The sequence below is a fragment of the Exophiala oligosperma genome (genome assembly GCF_000835515.1).
Source record: "Exophiala oligosperma strain CBS 72588 unplaced genomic scaffold supercont1.3, whole genome shotgun sequence".
NCBI lineage: Eukaryota > Fungi > Ascomycota > Eurotiomycetes > Chaetothyriales > Herpotrichiellaceae > Exophiala > Exophiala oligosperma.
The window spans coordinates 1,811,181-1,828,340 of record NW_015622820.1 but is presented as its reverse complement, the minus strand read 5'-3'; the positions used below and the strand labels follow the sequence as shown (position 1 = coordinate 1,828,340).

Sequence of the window (17,160 nt, the reverse complement as noted above, 5' to 3'; positions counted from 1 at the left end):
ACAAGAAGCGCATCACCAATTTGTTCCCGTCAATCACAGTGTCTATTTTGCTCTCCTTCGGGGCACCGCACGCTCCTCACCACGCCTCCCATGCGTCCTCAGAGTGGAAACTGTCACAGAGGACCATTTCACCAGAAACTACTGACAGGAGGCCAACGGAGCACGAACGAGTGCAGGGTCAAACTCAGAGTGGGCATTTTTCAGTTGGGAGCACAGCTTCACTGAGTCGCCGGGGCTAACGAGCCAGGGTCAACAAACCCCCCTTCACCCAGGGTCTCCGGCTTCATCTGACTGGATGTCTCTCCCTTCAGGCTCGCCACCAGCCGTCGATCGATTCGCTGCCCGCCAAACACACCCAGGCATTTCCATTATTCCCGATTGAACTTTGAGCCCATCCCCATCTCCAACAATTTTTTTTACACTACAACAATCCTCTTTGTTGAGACCTTTGAGCGCCGGTGGGAAACAATGCCGTCACCTCCAGCTTTTCCCTTTCCCCTACCCGTAACTCGTCCGATCGAAATGTACCGAGGCTTGCTTCCCACCCGCCGCCACTGACGCCCTCCAAGCTACCAAGTACCCCAATGCATCTGCGGTCAGAAGGAGGAAGAGAAAGATCATCTGTCCCTCTCAACGCCCCATGCACGAGAAGCAGAGATGATCTCACCGGGTAAAGGCGGTCGCACAGATGGATCCCCTTCGTATGTCGTATATGGTGGCATCCGTCCCGTCAAAGAGAAAATCATCTGTTCAGCCTCATGGACCGCCTGATTTCCGAGATCGATAATGATCTTGTGGCGCTGCATGCGGACTCCGCCCCCTGTCAAGATACAATTTCGGAGTCCGGTGTTGGCTTCGTTCGATAGCAATTAATCCACCGATTCCAATAATCCCGATCCTTTTTTCATTTCTAGACAACGACCTGGGTTTTTTTTATCGGTTCTCTTGATCCCACACTCGTAGATAAGAAACGCGGAACGAGTACGAGCACGAGTACGAGGTCCCTTTCTTCGATCGCCGAAGCTGAAGCTATCGAGTACGATTGGTCTCTGATCTGCAACGGGCTGAAAGGTGAGATCTGGTACCAAACTTCTCAGGGGATACCCCGTTCGGCAGTACGAGTACGAGAACACTCGAGCATTTTTCGCACATTGTACAGTACTCTATTGTACCGTAGGTCCCAGTCACAAACCGACCGACAATTTTCAGCCCCAACTCTTCGTTGTCGATGGGCTGCGCGCTAGGCGCGCAGGAATTGGCACTAAATATAGTTGTTGGGCCCCCAGCGATGCAAGCTTCGGGCACTATTTTGGCTGGCATTGACAAGGGGGGCTTGATCTCATCAATCCATTTCTTTCGTATCGAAAAAAACTGAATAAAACGGGAAGAGGGTAAGTAGATCTGTAGACCACGCGGAGACTCGGCGATGGTGCTGGGTACACAGTAATGATACGAGTAATCTTAGGATCGAGGCGGACACTGTGCACCGTGCCTAGGTATACTAATTCTGATGCTTCTTGTATCGGAAGCGCAGGCGAGTCCAAATCCCCCCACCTACGCTCACGTGCAAGGCTGTCGCCCCTCGTTAGTAGGGGATTTCGATAATGGCATAAAGGTCATGATGATCGACAACAACGTATGAAGGGGACACAATAACACCTTCATTGTTAGAATCATAATGGCCGTCATTACAAGTCTCACATGGCTTGTCTAATAGGTGTAGAGTGCCACAGAAGGTCATCAGCGATGTGCATCGCGAAAGACGTTCGCCACGATATCATTTCGCGATGTGCCAATTGCTGATGGGTAAGGTGGCCAACATAATTCTATGGGCAATGTGCGTCGCAAAAGACGTTCGCCGCGACCTCATATCGCGATGTCACAACACTGGACATGTGAGGTGGTCGACACAATCATATCAATGATATGCCTTCGCATAAGACGTTCGCCGCGATGCCATGTCGCGATCTCCGATATCTTAATAGGATGTATACATGTCGCTAAGACTAACGAGTTACTGGAAACATGATGTTCACTTATTGCACAATGAGACACATGTGTTTTTTTTCATTTCATTTTTTCTATCTAGAATACTCCAACAACCAACCACACAACCACGCCCCGCCCAGCCACACAGACAACCACACACACCCTCCTCCTTCCTACAAAGACTCAGGAGCCAAATGCCAGACATGGACCAGCTTTTGCTGGCCATGTCGGCGGCAGCGGCCAACTGCCTGCTCCATCGTCGCGGCCCTCTCCTCTTTCGACATGCCCATCACCGGGCCCAAAAAAACCACGTGGTTGGCCACTTGCAGGTTGTGGCCCGCCGAGTCCTCCGAGTCCACCTTCAAGACGAGGACAGCCTGCCCTGCCCCCGCCGCCTGCTTGAACTCTTCAATCGAAGAGGTGCCACCTCTCCAGCCATCGCACACGGCGATGTTGGTTTGGTGGCACCCCTCGATAAAGAGGTCCTTTGTCCATGCAAACTGCATGAACACAACGACGGATTCCGCCGGGGGAATCCGCCCCTTGATGAGAGAGATGGCCTTTTGTGCCATCGTGCCTCTCACGAGGTCTGAGACCCCCTGGACCCCGGCGTCCAGTTGCCGGACAAACCGGCTCGCCCGGTCGACGTTGTCGGGGCGGAACAAGTGGCAGCACCCAGTTGGGTGCGAGGACCCCGAGGCACATCCTGAACAGGCCACGATGTGGCCGCACTTGACTGAGACTTGGACCAGGTCATAGTCCGTCTCTTGATGGCCACAGGCACTGCATCCCTGGAGTGCCTCTGCCTTAACGACAGAGGACACCAGGTTCAGGAACCTCATTCGCCCCATGCCCTCTGAGAGGGATGGGATGAGGTCCCGGACGCGAGTCGTCCGGGTGTCAACCTCCTTCTCCTTTGAGGAGGGAGTAAGGCTGTCCCAATTCTTCTTGGGCACCACGGGGTTTGCCTCTGCATATTGTGAGAGTTGTCTTAGCAGAGGGACGACATCGATCTCGTCGATGTCTGCACGTTTCATCTCTTCGATGAGCGTGTCAAAGACTTTGGTGGCCGCATGATCCTTGTCGCCGTACCACAAATTCTGCAGCTTCTCAAGAAGCTCGCTTGCCATCTGGAGGAGACTTGTCTCAAATTCTTGTTTCAAGATCGACAAAGCTTCCTCCTCGTACTCCTGTGCTCCATTCTGATGGAGATCAAGGATGGTGTGGAGGTATGACGAGACACAAAGACGTGCAGCTTCGGGACTTCCACAACTCTCGGCTGCTGCTCTGATCTGACCCTGTAGGCCGTCCTTCGCATGTCTGGGGCTTGGAGTCTTCCGTGTAAAATCACAGATACTCCGATCTATGGCATTGTTCACCATGTCCAACACCAGTGTCTCTGAAGGCGAAAGAGCAAAAGAGCGCTTGTGAGATTTCACTTTGATTCCATTAGTTGGTGGTTTGTTTTTGCGGACGAATGTGTTCAAGAAGGCCTCTGCGTGCTCATATACACTCTTCTTGTAGCCGGCAGACACGACATTCTGTAAAGCTCTGAACTCTTGAGATTCGGATTTGTCTTTGACCATTTTATTGCCGTCTTTTCCGAATCCAAACTTGCCTTCTTGCTCGTTAAAGATAGCCACACGGGTGCCCAGGAGTTTGGCCATAGTGTTGACACTATCATAGTCATGGATCGGAGGCGTACCGGAAAGCAACCACTTTGCCTGTGCGCTAATCTTGAGCAGAGAAAGGAGACTCTTTCCAGAAACATAAGTAAATTCATCCACAATGACTCTTGAGAAGTGGAACAAATGAAAAAGCGGCTCAAACTTGTCCTTGTCTCGGAAGGCTTGTAGCTTATTCTCAAAATCTTTTCGGAAATCTTCGTCTGAGGTTTCGTCGGTCTTATCATCGGCAGCAGCAGTCTTTGAACGTCCAGCATTCTGTGTTTTCTTGATTTTACGATTCAAAGGTTCAGGAAATCGGTCATAAGCCGGGATCTCGGAGCGTAATTTGTCCCAATCCGCCCATGCTTTTGGAATTTCAGATGGCAGGGATTCACAGACAGAACGCAAGCCCTGTATCGCTTGATCTAACCATTGTTTGAAAGCACGACCGGGAATTGTTGGCACGTGCGGCGCACAAGCCAGATCTTGCATATGTTCGTAGTATTGATCTTCTTCCAAGATGTTGAACGGGACGAGTATTAGAGCGGCGTTTTGGAAATCTTCGATGGAATAGGAGAGGAGTTCTGATGTCTTCGTGACCACAATGTAGTAGGGTGAGAATGGTTTCTGGTCGCATGGCTTAGCCGTTCTGTCTTTCTTATTCCGAGTCAACACAGTCCACGACGGGATGCATTCGTTAAGCTCTTTCACCCACTGTGCCAAGATATTTTTAGGAACAAGTACCAATGTGGCATCGCTATCAACAAGACCAGATGAATCATGCGCTGTGGCATCCATAGTTGGTCGTGCTCGTGCTCGTGTGTAGTTATGGTAGATGTGTGCCAGAGAGCTGGTGGTCTTGCCACCTCCAACATTGTCTGCGATGATGCCGCCTCGAACAACTTTCTCAGAAAAAGCTCTGACTTCAACGTTCAGGCTAAGAGAAGGGAGTCGACACTCGATCTGACATAGCTCTTTCCACGTCTCAGGTTTGTCTTCCATGTTTCGCATCCAAGATAAGATCTGCCGTTGGGAGTGCCATAAGGTCCGCTTTCCGATGGTTCTGTACGAGATTGGGACATCACTATCGTTTGAACCAAGGCCGAAAGGGCCAAAATTTGGATGAAGGGCAAAGCGGTTGTAATGGATGATGCGCCATTCGGCAGTCGACATCAGCTCCAGTTTGCCAGGTTTGTACAGGAGGGATGAAGCACGATGTGCCAAAGTCTTCAGGTTGACCTTGATGGTAAGGAGAGCTGTATCCGTACTTCTTGCCACTATAGCCGTGGCCGCTTTCGGGCGTGTTTCTAGCGCGTGCTCGAAATCTGTTGCTTGCTTTGGATTCTCAATGGCTGTGAGAACCTTGTCTTTGATCACCCATTCAAGGTCGGGAGGTTTTGGAAGACACGTGCGACAGATCCAACCCCCTGCAACACTTATCTTGCTCCATTCTGCAGAAGAGTCAAGGAGGTTGGTAGCATGATTCAGAAACGCGACAAAGTCTTTCAGCGCCTCAGGCTTGTCTTCGAGCTCAACGGAGATGGCTTTCTCAAGAGCCCACTGATCTTTGTACGCCATATCCAGGGGTATGGTTAAACTCAAAATTGTCATTCCTGCGTCATCGCAACTCTTCCGTGTATATTCTGGTGGTGGAAGAATACTGGGGCGTGATATCTTGATTTCGTTTTCCTGATCAGCAGTGCCCATATGGAGGTCGGGAAAATCTGTCCAGTTGCTGAACACATCACATTCAACTTCTTGCTCTGATGGCAAAAGAGCTTGGTCAGGTCCATGGGGAAAACTCCACCCGGGACGAAGCTTTATTAAGGTTGAGCGTTCATCTGGCATGTCTCGATGAGCTGGCTGTTCTGAAATCACAACGGAGTCCCACCGAGCATCTTGTAAAGGACCTGGTTTCAGGTACATGAAAACTGGAATGTCGGACTCATTGGACAAGACTTTCTTGTGCAGGGTCTGACCTGCAGCAGGGCAGTCGGGCAGCAGCATGTAGTTTCCGCAAATCGAAGTCGGCAGGTATTCCTCTTTATTGTTTGAAGGTTTGACTTCCAGCTGCGTGAAGACACGGTCGTCGGTATTTGCTTCATATTCAAGACCAAGATGATTTCTCCATGACGGCACCCTGGATCCAAATGCTCGGATTGTGACCTTCTGCTTGTGGATGCCATTCCAGAACGCCCAAGTGCCTGAAAATAGGCTGGTATCCACTGACATCTCCGCGATATGATGTTGGAAGAGGCTTCTTAGCTTACTCTTTACCGGCTCCGTGTTCATGGGCTTCGCAAAAAGTCGCCATACAGGTTGCAGGGTAGACGAGATCATGCTGGTGCCATCACAAAGGGGTCCGGGAACAAATTCCAGTTCAAGTTTTGCAAATCTCGAATCGTAAATGGCCCTCCATGTGCGGTCGAATCTTGTCCCTTGAAAGCGAACCGTCTCGTTCAGTGCGGCGAAAAGGAGATATCGAACTTGTTCAGCAAATTTGTCGTTGTGGGATGTCCACTCTCCACATGAAAACTGAGGAAGGTCGTTTATGCTACATGCCAGCTTCAGAGCAAGGACTGCAGGCAGCATCAGAGTAAGTTCACGTGCGAATTCACTCATTGGGCGCCTGTCATCGACCACGAGATTATCCATGCCACCATGAGGTCTTCTGCAGCAATGAGTGCAGACAGTGTAGAAACAGTCGGGACAGAACGTCAATTCTGCTGCAGTATGCTGACCGAGGCTCTCGCAACGGCAGTACGGAGTTGACTTGTGCACTGCGTCGACAAGATGTTCAAGCGACGGAGTGGTAAGAGCACCTGCTTGTTGAGAGATATGGGTGAAATTTTCATTTTCCGGAGCATTTTGTTGCCATGTCAAATGCATGACCTCCGATATTTGCTTGGAATTTGTGTCATTCGAACGCACTGCTTGGACGTACTCATCGAAGAACCCAACTTTCTGCTTCTCCTGCTTCCGGAAAGCAAGAACTGCGCTCATCACTGCTGCGCCGATCACGGTTGTCGTCATTGCATTGCCACTTAAATCTTGAAGCATTGAAGACGTCTCCCTGTTAACATTGAGGTCCCCAATGGGCAACCCTGTCAAGGAAAAGGTTTCACTACCAACTAGGGGTCGCCCTAGAAGGGTGTCGTAGAGGTCTCCTCGTGGGGTTATGCAGCCCACGATGCCCCATTTTCGAGAATCTGTATCTCGATCAACATTTTGGGTGACATTGATATTTCGGTGTTTGAATCGCATATCATAATTCGTTGTCTTTTTCCGTCGCTGAGCACTCATGGCATTTTTCAGGTAGTGGATATCAAGAAGGTCTAACACCCGCTCTGTTTGGCTCATGGCCCATGTTTGCGACACGTAGTTGTCCATGTTACAAGGAGGATGCTCTTTCAACTGGGTGTAAGGGTTTTCATAACCAAGCTGGAGCTCAGTCCGCTTGACATAGTGACGCTTGCGACCAGCCTCCCACTCCGGAGAGCCTGCTATTGACGCGACGGAGGCATCCTTGGCCTTTTCCAAGATGAGGCGTGGATCCGAGTCGTCAAGTAGGAAAGACGGATAGGGCGATGTTGCGCGTTTCTGGAAATAGGCAAATAGTTGGACCCAGTTCGCGATTGCTTGTCCGAGCTTGAGATCGACCCGCGCAGCTTGATCCATATCGACGACGATGCAGTAGGATCGGTTACGTGTTTGTGGGACGTAGAAATTGATGCTGTCCAGTTTGACGACCTGGCATTGATACCGTATCTCTTGAAATCGCTCCAAAATGGTTTGCCACTCTGTTGCTTCAACGTTCTCCAAGATGACCAAGTTAGGCCGGTAAACTTCAACATAAGCAAAGACCCCTGCAAAGGTCGATGAAGATTCACCGCCTTGCTGACCTGTAGGATCAAACTCTGGTCGAGTCTCGTTATTTCGAAGACTTGAGAAGTCTACACAGGATGCCCCTGCCACGAGAATGTTCACATTATTCGGTGGATGAGCTGGTGCTCCGTATGCTGTCCGCGGCAGGTATCTGTCATCCTTGGGGTTTTCGGCATGCTTGATGAAGTCGGTAACATCTCGGAACAAAACGTTGGGATGGAAGTTTCTTTCCAAAAAGGCCTGTTTGCTAGGCTCGATCTCGCAGCTTCCCACATGATTGACATTGAAATTGTTCATGCCCAATTGCTTCAAAGCTCGGCTAATGAGAGATGTCGCAACAACAGGAGAATCTGTGCCAGAGCACAAGGTGAACACCGACAACTCGTTCCCTTCGAAAATACTGCAGGCTTCCTCGAAATCGCGCGTAAGCGCTTTTTCTGCCATGTCGAGGAACATATCATAGATATCGTGGAGCGGAGGTTTGGTATGGTCTAGCCCATTGTACGAAGGGGTGTATCCTCGAAAATATTGGCGAGCCCTGGCCGATTTATTCTTGACAGGTTCCTTGTAAGTCGACTTTTGGATCTTTTGAGGGTCAAATCCTGCTCCAAGGGCAGCACTGAGCTCTTGAAAATTGTCCTGGTTACCACTGAGCGAGGCCAATGCCAGAAACAACTCAGAAGCTTGCGGCAAAGGTACAACATTTACGGCAACGTTGGCTTTCGTGAAAACCGAGTCGCGTATCTCTTGAGGGCGACGTACAGGGCGAGGCCGAAGCTGGGGCCTTCTGCGAGATCTGACATTGGTAGAGCCGCCCGAAGGTTTCGTTGATATCCTGCAGTCTAATACACCTCCAGTAGTTACAGCAAGGCTGTTGTCACTATTTGGAATGGTATTACAGTGGTCGGGAATGTCTTCCACCAGGTCTTCTCCTTTGGCTTTTTCCTTTTCCTTCCCCATCGTAAAATTGGGAAGTCGTTGACGCAATGGGTTTGGAAGACGAGACTAGGTTCTGGAGTGTAATTTGAGGCACGTTGCTTCGGACCACCGCGATAGCGCAGATGATTCTCCAATCAGTGTTGTAATATTTTGAGATTGAAGAGCGATGTTGGTCAACGAAATTTTGGAAGCCGAGTGTTTGAAGCGCCAGCAGGTCAAGACCAATCTCTGATTCTAGAGACTAGGTCTTCAGTTGTTTTCTGCACAATCTTGTCGTGAGGAGAGTCGTCCAGAGGTTTTGAGGCTGTCCCTCAATTCGCGTTGACTCCTGAATTACGCGCAGAGATGATTCGGAGCGTCAAGACCAGAGCCGGCGATAGTCTGCCAACTCGCAATGGCCAGCAGGATAGTGAGACTGGAGGATGTCCAAGGAACCACTATTGAAGATGTCGAATTTGGATTCGTACTTGCTGTTGACGTGGTGGGCTGAAGTTGAGGGAAGGCTCTGAGAGAAGAATTGAGGAGGAGGCGTCGCCGCTGCGCTGGAGGATGATGTCTTTTGAGGTTTTGCAATGTCGCCAATGGCCTGATTGCCAGTGTCCAATTTGTCCAAGAAGAAAGGCCTGAAAGCAGAATAAGTGGTGAGGTTTGTGTGTTGCTTGTGCAGCCAGGAATTAAATTGGATGGGAGGATAATGGGAATATCGCAGCTCCTTGCTCTGCGATCCTCCCCAGTCCCTGATTGTGTGAAGGCATGGCTCGGCGCTCATCAGAACGCCAGCATCAAATTCATTATTTGATGTTACCCCTTTCCTGATTTCCCATTGTTCTTGTGAAAAGTGCTGCGAGACAAGAACGCTAAGAATGGGCCTTGGATATTGATATCATATGAATCTCAGCTTTGATCTCATGACATCTTTACACTCGGCAGATTGAGTGCCGGCCTCAAAGTCGACAGAGGACTGTTCGCCACCACCTTTCCAATGCATCCGAAGAAGGCCCCTCTTCAGCAATCTCGCCTTGAGGCGACTTCATGCATGCCTGTACTTCGATGCCAGTGGAGCACATGGACCGCAGCAGCCCCTTAGAAAGAGCTAGGAACCATCATATGATCACCATTTTGCGACTTTATACGGCTGCTGCAGACCAGTGCACGAATAAATATGGGCAAATAACAGTGCCATTGGAGCATTCCGTTGTTCCTATGTCATGCTTGGAGCAATAGATGAGGGCGAGGCCAGAGTTCCAACACTCAAGAGCATTGATAGTGACTGCCCACAGGAACAAGGAGGATCGGGCCCAATATACACCACTGACTTAGTCAGATCATTCAGGAAACTTCCATGAAGCTGATCCTTTGAAGACAAATGGTTCTCACTGCCACCCTGCTTCAGCCTTGAGATGAATATCGATATCTGTCAGATCTGTTGCAGACTGGGCCACAAGACTTGATGGGTCACTTGGAAAAAGGCTAAGTGAACTCCGACGGGTTGTGTACTTTCCCTCATGTAGGCACGAGACAGGGAATTCGAGTGACAGTGGTATCCTGCTTCTCCAGGAAAGTCATTCCTGTGCCTGGATTGCTAGGCCCTTTTACATCAGGTGGTGCTATTGGCAGCAAGATGATCTTCTTGGAGGGTGAGATCTCGTGGGCATCAATCCTGAGAGACGGGAAGAACGTCTCTCAATCACCATTGCCTACCTGTCCAGCCTGATGAAGCCGGGTCGTGGGCCCCTTGGATCTCCTGAGAAGTCCAAAGCAGAAAGATCTTCCACTTGGAGGAGGTTGCCATTTCCTGCTCCTACCATGCCTTTCATCCGTGTTGCTTCAATCTCAGGAGGAAGCCTTCCGGTTGTTGTCCCTCTGGACATAGAGTTGTGTGCCTCTTGAGCTCTCCAGGATTCTCTGTGCATCTGCACCATCTGACTGTAAGGTGACGTTTGACGAAGTATTTCTGGTCGTGTCTTTGCCACAGGAGTAGGATTTTTTAACTTTGATCACTGTCAGTAAGTCATACAAAGCCATACAAAGCCATACAATGTACCCATTATTCTGAAAAGCACAATACACGCCTAGGACGGGGCATCTTGGGACAAGAAACTCTTCATCGCATTGAAAGAATGGTCTGTTGGATTTGTTGTGCTTTGACTATTTAGCGCCTCGGCTGGATTTCCTTTTAGAGAAGTCGCTGCTTTACGGCGGCAAGAATACTTCATGCTCTCAACAGCCTCACATCCAAGAATGCCTTTTTCTCTGGTGGCTAGGGATCATGATATGTCCCTGTGTGTTGATTGTTTCTACAAGGTTTTGTTGCCAGTTATGCAAAGATAAACAAGGAAATATTCTGAGCATGGGGGATGGCTGAGAGTTCACGTCAATCTGATGTCGTGACTTCGACTTTGTATCTGTATGCCATCCAGATCTCTTCAAGACTACCAAAATCGAGATGCAGTCTAATGCAAGGTATATACTTGGAAGGAGAAGGATCGTTGGATCAAACTGACTCTCCAATTCTGTATGTTGAGGAGCGTTTCAAGGTCCATACTGATGCTGTTCACCCGTCATTCGTAACTTTACTGAGAGTCTGCTTCTTGACTGAAAATGGAGTACTATACGCCATAGTGGTATACAGAGATCATGAAGCCCCTGTCGTGGTCCTTTAACTCAAGGTAAGAGAATGGTAAATCATCTGCAAAGATCATAGCCAAAGTTTTCGAGTGAAGAATTGTTACATTGGTAGTATCGATCGCTAACAGAAGGCTAGAAAGAAGTAGCCTTTTCGAGATTTCTGCCCTAGTAGAATACATATGACCATATTGATGCACGCCCGTTTACTTCTTCGAGACGCTGTCCTCGCCGGCATGGACATTGAGGCCAAGACCCTGAGCATCGAGATAGAGTTTGTTCTTGCCTCCCGCTTCTTGCAGAATGCTTGCAATGTTGCGAGCATTCTCTATTTGCCTCAATTCGACATAACTTCTGCTCTTCTTGATAGCATCGCCAATCAATTCGGCGGATCTGGCTTCACCCTGAGCCCGAACGACCGTTGCCTGTTTCTCCTGTCTCGCCTTGTCAACAATGAAGGCTGCTCTCTGAGCCTCTTGTTGTGCAACTTGCTTCGCCTCGACGGCAGCGGTGAACTCAGGCGAGAAAGAGAGGTGCGTCAGCGAGACATCGTCAAGCATGATATTGAATCTTGCAGCTCTTCTCGTAAGGTTATCCCGGACTAATCTGGCAACATTTTCTCGCTGTGTGATCAATTGACTGGCGTTGAACTGCGCCACCACGCTTTTGAGAACTTCGTTGACGATTGACGGCAGTACTCGCTCGTCGTAGTCAGTACCAAGGGTACGGTAGATCTGAGGTAGTGCTTCAACTCGAGGTCTGGACAATACACGGCATGTGATGTTGACCATCTGGAGATCCTTCGTTCCGGTCAAGGATGCGACGTTTCTCGGCTTCGCTCGTACATCGTAATCGATAGGTGTTTCGAACCAAGGTATCCGTAGATGTGTGCCTGAAAGTCTGTCAGTTACCGCCATACATGGTCCGTAACTACTTACCTTCGTTATAGATCTCTTTTGACACTCCAGATACCCTAGTGTACTTGATCGCGCGGTGACCACCGTCAACTGTTTCTGTCAGACAGGCTCATACAGAGGTCCCCGGGGCATAAATACCGTTGAATATGGAGTTGGACAAGACCACTCCGGCAACGCCCAAACCGATCAAAGCAATAAGACCTCGACCTGCAGCACCGCCTCCCGGAACTCCTCCGAAGCCTTGACCACGACGCTGCTGCAGCGTCCTCTGGATCTGTTGAAAGTGTTCTCTAGGATCGTACGACATGACTGGCGGTCGAGGTTGAGAGATGCAGTGGTGGACAAGCTGCTCTGGAAAGGCGTTCGGCAGGCAAACGTCGATGATGATCCACGACTTTATTACGAGCTAGTCAATACTTCTTCTGCGGAGTCGCTACTTGCCGCTGCTGGCTGGCAAGCTTGGCAGCTAAAATGGATTAGAAACATGCTGCTTTTTCAGCCCGTTTTCACGCTCGGGGGTCAACCGAATAACATTAAGCAAAACCCTTGAGTGATTGTGATCAAAGATCATTCAGGTTGGAGGACGCCATTACAGACATACCTCGGAGCAATTTACGAGATGTTCAATTCCGGAGGAAAAATGCCTCTGTGGTAACCCGTCGCGTCCCATGTATTTCGGTCGACAAGAGCGGCATCATTCTTGTCCCTTTTCATCCGTAGGCCTAACATTATTCTAGTCGACATCTCCATCTCCATCTCCGTTACAGGCATGCGCAGGCCGTAGTCAAATTGTCCCATTCATACGATTACTTGCGAATTGCTGGATCCCATTGCATATTTCTGGATAGAGCGTCCCTCGGTCACTCCCTCAAGATGGCGCCTGGTCAAAGTCGCAGTGTCTTCGTGGGCAACATCCCTTTCAGTGAGTCGCATAAACCTCGCGCCGCTTCTCAAGGCCTATGCTAATACTGTCTAGATTTGAGCGAGGAGTACATTATCAAGATACTCAACTATGCAGGCACTGTCGTCAAGTTTCGCCTGATGACCAATCCGGACACTGGCAAATCAAAAGGCTTCGGTTTCGCAGATTTCCAAGACGCAGATTCCGCAGCCAACGCAGTCCGAAATTTGAACGACTTCGAAATTGAAGGGCGCAAAATACGAGTGGATTGGCCTCACAACAACGAGAAAGACTCGGTGCCGGCAAACTATGATCAGACAACTGCGCCAGGTGCAGACGGCTTCCAACATCCTGGGCCAAATGCGCTTCCTCCTCTGCCAGCCGGTGTTGACCTTCCACCAAACCTCAGAGCCACCGATGCCATTTCACAAACGCTCTCGAATCTCTCTCCTCCGCAGCTTCTTGATGTCCTCACACAAATGAAGGCTTTGGCCATCTCGGATTCTGCGAGGGCAACGTCCCTCCTCAAAACCGCTCCACAACTTTCCTTTGCAATATTTCAAGCCCTGATCTTGATGAATCTGGTCGACCCCAAAGTCCTGGCCCAGGTCGTCGAACAAGCTGCGAGACCAGCCCAGCCCGCTGCTGTCCCTCCTCCGCAGCCTACTCCTCAACAGTATCCTCCACCCATGATGCCGGGTCAAGTCCCGGCTAGACCACAGCCGCCACCACAACAGTATGCTCCTCCACCAGCCCAGCAGCAGCCTCCGCCACAGGCACAACCCCAACTATCTCAACAAGAGATGATTCAGCAGATTCTAGCGATGGACCAGCGGACCATTGACTCGTTCTCGCCTACCGAGAGGGCGCAAATCATGCAAATCCGAGCACAGATGGGAATTCGATGAACAAGCAAGTCCTCATCATCACAACAGACGATGGTTGGCCAGTCTTTGGAATACCCTGTCTCCTCGTTCACGCCATATTAATGGCCGCTATGAACAGCAGCGCCGTGTCATGGATGTAAACAAGGCTCGATTCGCGTGCTGACAACATCCGAGCTGCAACATGCTGGCCGACTTTTCGACAGGTGGAGTCGCAACATTTAAACGAACGAACTAGCGATCTCGCGTAACGACCACACGGCTCGACATTCAGCGCGGATTCATCGCCTATCAATCATTGCAACGCCCACGATCGGCACTACTGCAGATGAGCGTGAGAAGGAAGCATGACCGCCTTTGTAGTCCTCGACACTGAAGGATGGATAGTGTCTATATGATTTTCGACCAGGGGATCTCCGCCCCGTTGGTTGAGGCTGGAATAGTCAAGCGTATAATATCAAGGTCTCCCTTGAGTTGATAGATACTTGTAAACCTGCATCACGTTCAAAGACAAGGAACATCATATGCAGCTGAAATCCAATTGATCTGTCTCCAAGCGAACAACGTCTTCAAGGGGGGGTATCACAGTTTTGTCAGTACCTAAAATTATCCACACCTCACGCACTCCATTACTCGCCCGCGAATTCGCTTTGAACTTGCTCGTCTCGTAAAACCCCGCGCCCAACGTGAAACTAAATACACAACACTCTTGCGCAAGTCTCGTCATGGAAGCACACACACTCTGCGACCCCCCAACGTCAAATGTCTCCCTTGCTAGCCGGGCTCGTCCCGATGCCTTCGTCTGTATGCGCGGTGGACGGCCTCAGCGGACTGCCCTTCCTGCCGATACTACCCGCACCATCACCCTGCCGCCTCAGCCACGACGCTCGGCCACCGCCGCCGCCGCGACCACTCCTCTCCCTGTCGACGAGCGGCGATCCCAGCGGTGACGACGCGAGCCCGGGCGCATCCCTCGGACTCCCGGGACTCCCCGCCGCCCAGCCACCTTCGTCCGCGGCGCCGGAGGGAGTCATCGCCGGGCTGCCACCGCCGCCCGCGTAGTACTGGTACTCCTCGCCGCGTCTCTTCATGGGGCTCTCGTCGTACGGGTCCCAGCCGACCCTCCTCCTCGCCTCGGCGCGGAGGGCCTGCCTGTAATGCTCGTCGCCGCCGGCCCCCGTCGTCGCGCTCTCCTCGAGGAAGAAGTTGAGCAGTTCGTCCGTGATGCTCAGGTGCGACTGCTGCTGGAACTGTTGGAGTGAAGTCAGGCGCAGCAAGAGCTCGAGCAGGGACAGCGAAGTCTTGATCCCGTTCACCCAGGGCGGGGACCGGTCTGCCGTGGTGTCCTGCTGTCGCAGCGTCGTCTGGAGCTGCTGCGAGCCGGGACTGCCGCTGCCGTTGATGCGCATGTTCGACATTAAATTGGAAAGCCGTGAGGGTTCGACATCCGCATCCGCGCGGGGGTTGTCGCCTTCTTCGAGTTCGGATTCCGAGTCTTCAGGCTCGGATTCGGTGTACACTTCGAACGCGATCCACTCTGGATCTAGAGACGGTGGAAAACGCCACGGGTCCCGTCGACCGTTGTTGTATTCATCATTCACGGATGCTTTTACAGGTTGGTCTTGATCAGACGGTGAGTCGTCGTCGTCGTCGTCGTCGTCAGGATTATCCTTCTCCATCATTCGTCGTGGCGGAACCGCGTTCAAATCGCGCTTTAGGAGTAAGACCGGATGATTGCTTTCTGCATCAGACCCAATATTCAGAACTTTACTCGTGTCGGCGTAGAAGATCTTGGAGATTTCGTGGACAGGGATCGTCTCACGGATTCCGGCGAGCAAGACGTCGTCAAAAGGCCCCGGGCGTGCTTGATCGTCTTCGAAATCGTGTACGCGATCGTCATCAAAGTCCTCGATTATCATGATTTGGTACGCATATTCATCAGCACGATTGTTGGCTGGTATGATTCGTGATCGTGAGAATGGTGATGACGTGGGAATCTCATCGGAAGACATGTTGTCAGTTCCCGATGTTAAATTCGTGACGGTGTCGAGAGGGACACGGCGCAGTTTGACCCGAGCTTTGTGAATGACTTCTTTCCACGTCGTCTCTCGAATTTCTTCTTCGTTTTGTGGGCGATCGTGCCCGGCAAAAAGCATGTACACGGTCAACGTGAAGGTCGGTCCAATTTGTACGGCTCGCTGTGGAGTGATTGAGTATTGTGTGTCGCCGGCCGTGAGGAATGTGCTGGCCTGTAACAGGCGGGACGGCGAGACGGTGTGAGGGAGGCTTGTCGACAGGCTTGCGCCGGAAGTAGTGATGGCCAAGTTGATCAGAGGAATGGCGTCCTCGAGTCGTCTGAGCAGTTGTTTGATGTCAGCGACGATTAGCTTGAGTTCATACTCGCTTTGAGCTCTGGCTTGACTGCTGAGTTTGCTTTTGTTTGCAGTCTCAGATGCATCTGCCGCCTGTGCGAGTCGCTGACCGAGGGACTGGATTTCCAAACGCAATTCTTTCGTCAATGAGACTGCTGACTCTAGCGATGTGTTTCCTCTGGCTGCTATCAATTCGATCATGTCAATCGCGGGTGAAATGATACGAATCTTGTGCTGAAGTTGCTGCTGTGCCACCAGTAGCTCGTCCTTCGCGTTGCTCTTCGGCGCGTTGCTCAGAAGTTTGTTTGACTGTCTGATGGCATAAGACGCCGTCAAGGCCACTCCGGAGCGGATGGCATAGTTCATTGCCTGCTGGGTCACTTTTCCCAGGAAGTAATCCATATTGCTTGCAAAAGGTACCGAGATCAACAGGGGTTGGGTTGGTGTTTTCAAAAAGAGCCTCTCAAATTGAAGTCTTAGCGACAAAAACAAGCAATATCAACTGGAAGGACGCTCTTCACCCTCACTTACAGAAGGCTGTTATCGCCCACCTTTGTCACCTTGCCGAATGTTGGTCATCTCATAACATGTTGGCGGGAAATATTTGTTCAATGCCTAGTATTTCCGTTCAGTGTGCCGTTTGCCCTTTACGCGGTGACGCCTTCAGCTTTAAACGACCTTTTATCCTCTCAAGTATTGTAGACCCTAGTTGGAGTAGTTGATCAAATTCGATAGCCAAATTCTAGTAGCTCCCTCGTTGAAACCGTCTAGTAGGACTCATACTGATAAATATGGTACTTGTAAACAACCAAATTGTTTGAGGGCGCGTCATTCAAGCGACTACGTCATTTGAAAAGCAGCGGCATTATATATGAATGGCTTGACAGACAGCACAAGCACCGCCACCGGAGTGGAAGGTCAGCCGAGGGAAGGACAAAGCCTCAAGGCTGATATGGACTCGGCGAGGCTGAGACTCCCGAC

The 17,160-nt window shown here is 50.7% G+C and overlaps 4 protein-coding genes across 4 annotated transcripts; 1 reads left to right on the top strand and 3 right to left on the bottom strand.

Annotated features, from left to right (window-relative positions):
* Window positions 1-2,122: 2,122 nt before the first annotated feature.
* PV06_03456 (uncharacterized protein) lies at window positions 2,123-9,302 on the bottom strand. The gene has a single exon (XM_016404244.1). It carries the CDS (start codon window positions 8,499-8,501, stop codon window positions 2,163-2,165), a length of 6,339 nt encoding a protein of 2,112 aa, XP_016265249.1. The 5' UTR covers window positions 8,502-9,302; the 3' UTR covers window positions 2,123-2,162.
* Window positions 9,303-11,190: 1,888 nt separating this feature from the next.
* Window positions 11,191-12,439, bottom strand: PV06_03455 (uncharacterized protein). The gene is made up of 3 exons (XM_016404243.1): window positions 12,161-12,439; window positions 12,044-12,112; window positions 11,191-11,997 (listed from the first exon to the last, which is right to left on the bottom strand). The coding sequence occupies exons 1-3, from the start codon at window positions 12,327-12,329 to the stop codon at window positions 11,312-11,314; spliced, it is 924 nt and encodes a 307-aa protein (XP_016265248.1). The 5' UTR covers window positions 12,330-12,439; the 3' UTR covers window positions 11,191-11,311.
* Window positions 12,440-12,758: 319 nt separating this feature from the next.
* On the top strand, window positions 12,759-14,384 carry PV06_03454 (uncharacterized protein). Its single transcript, XM_016404242.1, has 2 exons — window positions 12,759-12,944; window positions 12,999-14,384. Exons 1-2 carry the CDS (start codon window positions 12,896-12,898, stop codon window positions 13,829-13,831), a joined length of 882 nt encoding a protein of 293 aa, XP_016265247.1. The 5' UTR covers window positions 12,759-12,895; the 3' UTR covers window positions 13,832-14,384.
* PV06_03453 (uncharacterized protein) lies at window positions 14,385-16,586 on the bottom strand. Its single transcript, XM_016404241.1, has one exon. The coding sequence runs from the start codon at window positions 16,579-16,581 to the stop codon at window positions 14,566-14,568; it is 2,016 nt and encodes a 671-aa protein (XP_016265246.1). The 5' UTR covers window positions 16,582-16,586; the 3' UTR covers window positions 14,385-14,565.
* Window positions 16,587-17,160: the final 574 nt, after the last annotated feature.

Bases quoted from the DNA above. Each gene is read 5' to 3' on its own strand.
- PV06_03456 (XM_016404244.1), bottom strand. From the start codon at position 8,501: ATGGGGAAGGAAAAGGAAAAAGCCAAAGGAGAAGACCTGGTGGAAGAC.
- PV06_03455 (XM_016404243.1), bottom strand. From the start codon at position 12,329: ATGTCGTACGATCCTAGAGAACACTTTCAACAGATCCAGAGGACGCTG. The intron at 12,113-12,160 runs GTATTTATGCCC...TGACAGAAACAG, and splicing joins GTCCAACTCCATATTCAACG to TTGACGGTGGTCACCGCGCG. The intron at 11,998-12,043 runs GTAAGTAGTTAC...ACAGACTTTCAG, and splicing joins AAAAGAGATCTATAACGAAG to GCACACATCTACGGATACCT.
- PV06_03454 (XM_016404242.1), top strand. From the start codon at position 12,896: ATGGCGCCTGGTCAAAGTCGCAGTGTCTTCGTGGGCAACATCCCTTTC. The intron at 12,945-12,998 runs GTGAGTCGCATA...AATACTGTCTAG, and splicing joins CGTGGGCAACATCCCTTTCA to ATTTGAGCGAGGAGTACATT.
- PV06_03453 (XM_016404241.1), bottom strand. From the start codon at position 16,581: ATGGATTACTTCCTGGGAAAAGTGACCCAGCAGGCAATGAACTATGCC.